The sequence below is a fragment of the Condylura cristata genome, unplaced genomic scaffold (genome assembly GCF_000260355.1).
Source record: "Condylura cristata isolate star-nosed mole 26May11 unplaced genomic scaffold, ConCri1.0 scaffold00034, whole genome shotgun sequence".
In the NCBI taxonomy this organism is placed as follows: Eukaryota; Metazoa; Chordata; class Mammalia; order Eulipotyphla; family Talpidae; genus Condylura; species Condylura cristata.
The window spans coordinates 2,896,511-2,905,511 of NW_004567135.1; the positions used below are offsets into that span (position 1 = coordinate 2,896,511).

At 51.3% G+C, this 9,001-nt stretch overlaps 2 protein-coding genes across 2 annotated transcripts in view; both read left to right on the forward strand.

Moving 5' to 3' along the window:
- The first annotated feature begins 1,126 nt into the window (after positions 1–1,126).
- Positions 1,127–6,811, forward strand: ATP5B (ATP synthase, H+ transporting, mitochondrial F1 complex, beta polypeptide). The gene is made up of 10 exons (XM_004692623.2): positions 1,127–1,342; positions 1,807–1,989; positions 2,217–2,391; positions 2,838–2,959; positions 3,166–3,350; positions 3,849–4,007; positions 4,102–4,224; positions 4,808–5,020; positions 5,440–5,641; positions 6,542–6,811. The coding sequence occupies exons 1-10, from the start codon at positions 1,216–1,218 to the stop codon at positions 6,637–6,639; spliced, it is 1,587 nt and encodes a 528-aa protein (XP_004692680.1). The 5' UTR covers positions 1,127–1,215; the 3' UTR covers positions 6,640–6,811.
- Positions 6,812–8,291: 1,480 nt separating this feature from the next.
- BAZ2A (bromodomain adjacent to zinc finger domain, 2A) overlaps positions 8,292–9,001 on the forward strand; it is a 31,997-nt gene continuing 31,287 nt past the window's right edge. The window contains exon 1 of the mRNA XM_012732498.1: positions 8,292–8,463. The gene's annotated coding sequence lies outside the window, so the exon portion shown is untranslated. The remainder of the gene's footprint in view (positions 8,464–9,001) is intronic.

A 9,001-nucleotide genomic window follows, 5' to 3' on the forward strand; every position in this document is an offset into this window, starting at 1 on the left:
CTGTGAAGCCATGGGAGGCCACTGCCTCAGGAGTTCAATCCCTAGCCTGGAAGCTGACCCACATGACTCAGCAGACCTGTCTCCCTCCCTGCTGCTTCCCTCAGCAGTGGATTTCAGTCGGCCTGCCTGTTCTGCTCCCCACTCTGTGTCTGGTGAACCCACACCTCTCGCCTATACCACAGTTCTTATATGCAGAAATAAAGACTTCCCACACATCTACCTCTGCCTAGTTTCCTACCCCATCAGATTTGCCTCCTGCTTCTGATTCAAAATTCATCTCTTTACTACCCTGTTTCCTTTCCTCACCTGCAGTTCCACAAAAGGAACATGCTGTTTCCATGGAAACTTATGTTCGGAATTTTCTTTTTTCCTAATTACCATAACAAGTTCTCACATTTCACAACTCCGGCCTATCAGCCGCCTCCATTTTGAGGCAATTTCTAAGCGACCTAAATTTAGCTGCTCTTTCGTGCACCCACATTTTACCTTCTACTAGCCGGGGCCCATAATATTTTATTACATTATTTGCTCATCTGTCTTTATCTGCCTTTAGTTACAAGGAAGGTCTTAAATCTTACTTCTTGCCTCCTTATGCCTAGTACACACCAGTTAATCGACTGGTACAGTAGTTTCTTTCGTTTCACTTGTGTGATCACAGATTCTGTCCAGACCCCTGAGCTGCTGAAGCTGACTGGAAGTTTCCAACCTCACTGCTGCGAAAGGAAAGCCGTGTTTTGCCTCTAGAAGAGGCCCTGGACTTCGCCAAGGTCACTGTCAGTGGTATTTCAGGACGCCAGTACTCCCCCAACACCCGCCCGAGACTGTCACCCAGCTAGCTCAAGGTCCTATCTAAGGAGAGGGCCAAGGACGGCCAAAGGCAGCCCACGTGCTTCCCGGCCGGAACTCGGCCCCTTTCTTAGACGTAGTTCCTCCGAGTACGCCCCGCAATTGACATCTGAGTCGTCCAGTTGTGTTTCGAAGTTTTGAGGGCTGCCCCTCTAGCAACGTCCAGTGAAAAGCAGGAATTCAGATTAGCACTGATTTGGACCAATGGCTGAGAAGGGGAGATATCACTAGCCTATAGGAGCAAAGCGGGCAAAGATGAGCAGCACGCTTGTCCAATGAGCGTGCCTACTGCAGAGTCTGCCTCGCCCCAGCTGCTGGGGAGCTGGCAGCCCCGCCGCTGCAGCGATCAGTCTCCGCCCGGACTCCGCCATGTTGGGTCTTGTGGGTCGTGTGGCAGCCGCCTCGGCCTCCGGGGCCTTGCGGGGACTCGGCCCTTCCGCGCCTCTGCCCCAAGCTCAGCTCTTGCTGCGGGCGGCTCCAGCGGCGCTCCAACCCGGTAAGTGCCTTCGCCGAGGAGCTGGGAGTTCAGTGCAGCCGCCCCATGACCTTGAGCCTGGGGTCGGTCGCCGCGCGGGCTTAAGGGGGGCTGAAGGGACGTCGGGGCCAGGGCCCTGGCCGTTGTGGGCGGGAGAAAAGAGGCTCGCCTTGTGGAGCTTTCTTCGACCTCACCCCTTCTCTGGGAAAGGGACGCGTGCTGTGTGACAGCCAGTGCGGGCAGTGCGTTGACCTTCCCGCCGAGTGGGCGCCCCGGGCTCGGGGATAAGGGGGTTTTTGCGTGAGGAGGGGAAGATTGTGCAGGGCTTCGCCGCTGCGCGGCCTCGCGTCTGGACACGCCTCCCGTGCAAGCGGAAGGAGGTTGGGCCTGGGTCGAATTCACCAATCCTTGTGGGCTAAGTGCGGGTTTCCAATGACCTTTAACTGTCCTCACCGCAGCACCTTCCAATGTCTCTTGTCTGTCAGCCAGAGACTATGCCGCCCAGACAGCTCCCTCCGCGAAGCCCGGCGCCGCCACCGGCCGCATCGTGGCCGTCATCGGTGCGGTGGTGGATGTCCAGTTTGACGAGGGCCTGCCACCCATCCTGAATGCCCTGGAGGTGCAAGGCAGGGAGACCAGGCTGGTTTTGGAGGTGGCCCAGCACCTGGGTAAGTAGAATTCGGTGAGGGTAGGAAAGAGTGTGTTTAGCCCAAGTAGCCCCGAAACCAGGCCATCTCCCTTCTGTGATGATGCTACCAAAATGACTTTCGTTCTTCTGAGTTTGGTGAAGCCACGTTTAGGTTCTGAGAAAGGGGTTTTGGTCGCTCATGTCAGCTACACTACTTAAATATGGAGCCCCCTTGTCCTGAGACAGCCCAATGCCTTCATCTCACAGGTGAGAGCACTGTAAGGACCATTGCCATGGATGGCACGGAAGGTTTGGTCAGAGGCCAGAAAGTCCTGGATTCTGGTGCGCCGATCAAAATTCCTGTTGGTCCTGAGACCTTGGGCAGAATCATGAATGTTATCGGAGAGCCTATTGACGAGAGAGGGCCCATCAAAACCAAGCAGTAAGTATTCCTCTGCTGCATCTGCTTACAAATGAACTGCTTTTCATTGCAGCTTTTTGTGTTGACACCACTAGATTGTGGGTTTTCCCTGTAAACAGCACTTGAAATGCCAACATTCAGTCACTAAAGTCACATGTTGCCCCCCCCCTTTTTAAAGACAATTAAAGCTGTAAAAATTGACTGTAAGAAACCAAGTTATTTTAGTGAGTTTTAATATCAGTGACTTCGGGATGCTGGGGCTTCCGGTGCCTTTGGTGTGGGGCCCAGGAAAGAAGCCTGTCAGGGAACGGGTTGTTTCCTGAGTTAGTGAAATTCTCTGTTGTAGAATGTGCTTGGGGACAGCTTGTCTAGCGCGCTGTGTAACAAGATAAGACTGAGTAAAAGTCAGCGTGAGTGGAGTGGAGCCTTTCACTAATGCGGGCACGGACCCTCTTCTGCCACTACAGATACGCCCCCATTCATGCGGAGGCTCCTGAGTTCATAGAGATGAGTGTTGAGCAGGAAATTTTGGTTACTGGCATCAAGGTCGTGGATCTGCTGGCTCCCTACGCCAAGGGTGGCAAAATTGGTATGTTGGCGGTGGGAACGTGAAGTCATGGGTGGGCAGTGAGTTCTCTGTCACTGATGAGTAGCTTCTGACTTTCGTTCTTCTGAGTTTGCTGAAGCCAGATGCCATTCTGAGAAGGGAAGAGGAAGGAAACTTTCTCTTTGGCAAGTTTGCTTATTTGGAAATGCAAAACGTTGAATGGGATTCTTTACTCTAACCTCTCCCAGGGCTCTTTGGCGGGGCCGGAGTTGGCAAGACTGTACTGATCATGGAGTTAATCAATAATGTCGCCAAAGCCCACGGTGGCTACTCCGTATTTGCTGGTGTTGGCGAGAGGACCCGAGAAGGCAATGACTTATACCATGAAATGATTGAGTCTGGTGTGATCAACTTAAAAGATGCAACCTCCAAGGTGAGCGCTAACCACTTAGTAGCTGTCCGAGAATACTGGTAGCTGCATTGCTAGCCAGACAGGTTTGCATTTCCATCTTCGCGCCCCAGGACCTCTGGAGGGCGGCTTGTCAGTGCTTCCACTTAAGTGTTAGTAAGCTAGTGCGCATTCCTTTCCTCAACATCAGATTACAAACTTTTGGGGTAAATGTCTCATTTGAAAGCTCATTGCGGGTGGGGAGAATTCCTGTGTGCAGGTAAACTGACTTTGGGCACATATGTCATGCTTCAGGTAACTCACTTTTTGTGCCGCTAACTTAAGTTCACGCTACAGGCGTTTTACCTCAGTAATGAAAGAAGTGATCTGGTGTTTTGAATTGTGCTTCTAAAATGGAAAAAGTTTGTGAGAAAAAACCCAACACCTTCTGAGGAGGGGTTTTATTGGTGCTGTGTCTGACTTGGCGCCCGTGGCTCTGGCTGGTAGGCCCTTCTACCGGGTTTTCTGATGTGATCACTGCAGGTCGCGCTGGTGTACGGTCAGATGAATGAGCCGCCGGGTGCTCGCGCCCGGGTAGCCCTGACTGGACTGACTGTGGCTGAATACTTCAGAGACCAAGAAGGTCAAGACGTGCTGCTATTTATTGACAACATCTTCCGCTTCACCCAGGCTGGCTCAGAGGTGAGAGACTATCTGTCCATTTGCCCTTTCCATGGCCTAAGGTGAAGCTAGAGATACAGACTCCTAATCCTTTTGTTTCTTAAAATTTCTTTAGGTGTCTGCTTTATTGGGCAGAATCCCTTCTGCTGTGGGGTATCAGCCTACCCTGGCCACTGATATGGGCACCATGCAGGAAAGAATCACCACCACCAAAAAGGGCTCTATCACTTCTGTGCAGGTAAGAACTACGGATGGGAGAAGGTCGAATCTGTGTGGGGATTAAAATTAGTTAATTTTCAAAAAACTTGATTTGGTTCACGTGCTTCCTGAAATAATGATCAGATTCTGCATGTGAAAGCCCCCCTAAAAGATTGTGAAACGAATAATCTAAAGTAATTGGAGGGATGTGAGTAAGTGCAAACCAGAAAGTAGTTCTCTAGCCCGATGGAGTGTGGAGCTGCTCGGAAATAAGCTTTAAAAACGTACTAGTAAAGCTTCCTTGAACGACATCCCGTCTGCAAGAACTGGCATGAGTCATTTGCCGAGGGCACAGTTCGCAGTGTGCAAGGCTTTTGCCCTTTATCGACTGTTCAAAGTGGTTGTCGCTGGATGATCGGGAATGAAATGAAAACTTTTTCATTGCAGTTTAGAGTGACCGGATGATTTATAAGCTCACTCACCTGCTATTGGCGAGGGTGGGGAGGCTTTTTTGAGGTGGACTTGAATGCTGAGGTGGAGTGGGGTGAGGCGAGAGGTCAGAAAGGGAATGGCTTCGGTAGCATTACTGTACTTGTTCTTTACGGGTTCTTCACCCACCTCAGGCTATTTATGTGCCTGCTGATGACTTGACTGACCCTGCCCCGGCCACTACATTTGCCCACTTGGATGCCACCACCGTGCTGTCTCGTGCCATTGCCGAGCTGGGCATCTATCCAGCTGTGGATCCTCTGGACTCCACCTCTCGCATCATGGACCCCAACATTGTTGGCAACGAGCATTACGATGTTGCCCGAGGGGTGCAGAAGATCTTGCAGGTGAGTACTGCAGGTGAGGTTAGTGACGCCGGGTCAGTCAGGGAGTTGGGGCCACGAGGACTAGCTCTTTCCTTGTGGCTTCACGTGGTTTGCTTTGGAGCCATGACCACATGGAGACAGCTTTTAGAGGTGCTAGTGAGAGTGCTTAGGTTTCTAGAAACTTGGTCTTTGGAATCCATTTTTTCTCAACACCAGATTTCGAGGGCAAAGGCCATGGGTCTTAGCTGAGGATCCTCATGACCCAAGTTTTTTACTTTGCCTCCACTAGAGAAACTAGGGTACTGGGGTAAGGTGCTAAAATACTTAGTGTACAGCTCCCTGCAAATGTAAGACATTATTTGCCCCTAATTTTTTTGTCCAAATTGAAGAAACATGAATATGTGCTAAGATTGAGATCTCTCAACCTTGTCTTCTCATAGGACTACAAATCCCTCCAGGACATCATTGCTATCCTGGGTATGGATGAACTTTCTGAGGAAGACAAATTGACTGTGTCCCGGGCACGGAAAATACAGCGTTTCTTGTCTCAGCCATTCCAGGTAGCTGAGGTCTTCACAGGTCATATGGGAAAGCTGGTTCCCCTGAAGGAAACCATTAAAGGGTTCCAGCAGATTTTGGCAGGTAAGATTTTTAATAATAAAGCTGAACATAAAGTGGCAGAAAGCTGAAGGAAATTTCTTGAATGCTCACAGTGCAGTTTCCGTTCCAGTAGTCATCACGCCCTACATCGATTTATTGTTTAATTGCATAGTTTTTAAATAAAAATACCAAGCAACTTACTGCCAGTTTTGTCTAGAAATACTCCACTTCTTAGAGTGGGACTTTTGATTCTTCTGTCAGCCCACACTGACCCTCAGTCAGTTGTAGCATCTTTATGAGGAAGATACTACACTGTTCTACAAATGAGGAAACTTGAAGCATAGGAAAGTTGAAGTGAACTGGCCTGGGTTTCATGCATCCAGAGTACAAGAGCAGGAATTTGAATCCTGGTTGTTTGACCCAATTTGTTTTTATGCTTGATATTAGCCAAAAGGCTGAGAAGTGATGAACTCAATTTGTTTTTAATCCATATCGTGTCCTCACTTACAAATTTAATTTGTGAAGAAAGTTAACCATTTTTTAGAAGACAGATTCATCTTTTATTTTATTTTTTTAAGATTTATTTATACATGCAGAACTAGGGTACAGGTCAGAGGTGCAGGGGTAAGAGGATTCACCAGAGACAGAGTGGGGAGCAGAACAGGCAGACTGAAATCCATTGCTGAGGGGGGAGCAGCGGGTGGGTCAGGAGAGGTCTGCCACCCTCACATGGTTCCCCCTACCCGGTCCCCCAACCCTTGCTGCAGCGGCTGAGATCATTTCATAGTGCTGAATTTTAACACACTGGGATGCTGGGGAGGGCCGAAGGTTCATCATGGTCTTACTGGTGCCCTCAAGTGGTGAGGTAATGCACTCAACGGTCGGAAGTTTATAATCCCCCTGCTTCTCATCCCTTGTGTTTTTTTCCTCCTCCCCATATAGGTGAATATGATCATCTCCCAGAACAGGCCTTCTATATGGTGGGACCCATTGAAGAAGCTGTGGCAAAGGCAGATAAATTGGCTGAAGAGCATTCGTGAAGCATTTCTGTGGCAGACTCAAAGCACTCACCCCTCACGTGCTGTATCTCTCCTTGCCCCTAATCTGAAAGTTTGGTTTTCGCTATAGCCCATGTGAAAGAGCCTCGATTGAAGAAGACACTGTTATGTCTGAAGAGTATTTAAGGATTCCAATAAAACGTATCTCCCTCAATCTCTCTTGTTTTCTTGGTTTTGACCGCATAGCTGACATGTTAACAATTGTTAATTGTAAGAAGCAGCCCAAATTATGTCAGATCTTTGAGATGGGGCTCTCATAAAAGCCATTTTCTTGTGGACATTGTGGGTCTTTTGAGGGTTTTCCTGTGAAGAATGTGATCTCTGGTACAGGGTACCAGTTCAGTCCTTTTGAGAAAAGCAAATTGATTTTTGTAGAAGAACGTGGGGGTGGGGCTTAGAAACATCTATAGATTAATCAGTGAACTTAAGATTTTTCGGATTCAATGCTGATCGATGCAAAAGTTGAGTTTTTTTTTTTTTTTAAGAAAATACCTAGTCACTTGGCCAAGTCTAGGTTTGGGGTTCACGGAGGCTATGCAAGGGTATTGAGGTTTCACCTGCGCCCTAAGATCCCTTGTGGGAGTTTGGGAAAGACAAAGGAAGACAGAGTTAGGATTTCCTGGACTTCTGGGCATGGGTTTATGAACTAAACATTAGGTTAGCTAGTACCCTCGTTTTAGCGCACTCAGGTGGGGGGTTGTGAGGAGTACTCAAAAAGTACAACCCGGTTCCATTTGAAACGTGCGTGTCAAGTGCAAGGTCAGCTGTGCCACCCCGTCAGTTTCCTGGGCCCAGACCCGGCTCCTACTGCCGCCTAGTGGTCCCACCGAAGACTGCAGGGACACTGATCTCACCATTTTGAAATCCATGAAGGCCATTTGCTGGGATGTGGTTCTCGGCTAATGACTGTTTACAAACCAGCTGGGGCTTTTGTCCTGAGGAGGAGCCAGTATCTATAAGCTCCACCCCTGAGGCATTCAAATTGGGTAGGAGCAGGGCGGGAACAAACATCCCAGTTGAGAGGCCCTTGGGGGCTTAAGGTTGGGGAGGGGCCTTGGGAGAGGCGCCAGGGGTGGAGCAGGGGCCTCTAAGTTTCCTCCCATCTGCCTATGACGTCCTTGGCACCAGGCTCTCCCGTGTCATGATCTGGACGGAAGGTGGAGCCTCTGAGCCGCCGGTGCCAGGTAGTTTGCTCCCAGAAAAGCTCGGGTTGGGGGAAATGCTGAGTTTGGGGGCGGGGGCGCTTCCTCTGGGGCCTAACTCGGACGCGTAAGGAGCCGGGCAGCAGGGCGCGGGGTACGGGTCAGCCCCGGTCTCCTCGTGTCACCAAGAAGCAGATCTGCCAACTGCGATCCTAAAGGTCGTTTGCATCGTTCCACACCCCTCCCCCACACGTTACGTGTCTGTGCGCACTAACATTCATCGAGAACCTTCTCAGTAGGTGCAACTACTAATTTCCTTCCCTCTTTACCACTCTCGGCTACCACGCCACTGGAGTGTCAACACAGTCTAACCTTCCTCCATATTTCTCCTGGCTCTGCCCTGTCCTCGCCTCCTCCTCCCTCTCCACCCAGAGAAAGCCCCGCCCTTCCCTCCTCCCTCCCCACCCCAGTCTGTCACACAGGGACATCACCCTACAGCAGTTCAGGCTGTGGTTCGCAGGAAGCATACATTGGCTTTTTGATTCGTGCTAGTTCCCAGCTCATAATCTGGGAGGATCTAACACCGGGCTTCCCGTGAAGGGGGACCCAAGGACAGAGAGGAGCTGGGTGGTCCCAGCCCCGGAGCCCGGCCAGCCTGCCATGGGTAAGTATGAGGACCAGCCCCCGGGGAAGGCCTGAGGGATACCTCCCTCCCGGGCTGACTCAGCAGGGGTGGGGCCTAACCTTTGCTCTTTTGGGGGGTGAAGGAGGGGAAACAGGACTTGGGGCACAGGACTCGGCTGCCGCCCAAGGGGTCACCGGCAGTGGCCCGCTCCTGGGAAGAGCCGAGACTCTACCCTCAAGTATGGGCTCTTTCCCCGCCCCCACCCCAGCCCCTCCAGCAGCTCCCGCTTAAGCGGCGGCGACCGAAGTGATACTGCGGAGCGGAGCTGGCCCCCCTGCAACGGTGAAGCCCACTTCGGGGGCGCGGGCGGGCTTAAGGAGCCTGCGCTCCCCAGTTCTCTCGCAGGCCTTTTAAGTCCCTGGTCTCCCTCCTCCCCCACCCGACCCACCGCCAGGTGGGGGCTGCACTGAGCAGCTGCTTCCTGTTGCCCCAGAGGTTGCGGCAAGGGCTGTGGTGGTTGGGGGAAGACCGAGCTCGAAGCGGGCCGCCTGCCCCGTCCCGGCAGCCTCGCCGGGGC

Bases quoted from the DNA above. Each gene is read 5' to 3' on its own strand.
- ATP5B (XM_004692623.2), top strand. From the start codon at position 1,216: ATGTTGGGTCTTGTGGGTCGTGTGGCAGCCGCCTCGGCCTCCGGGGCC. The intron at 1,343-1,806 runs GTAAGTGCCTTC...CTTGTCTGTCAG, and splicing joins TCCAGCGGCGCTCCAACCCG to CCAGAGACTATGCCGCCCAG. The intron at 2,960-3,165 runs GTATGTTGGCGG...AACCTCTCCCAG, and splicing joins CGCCAAGGGTGGCAAAATTG to GGCTCTTTGGCGGGGCCGGA.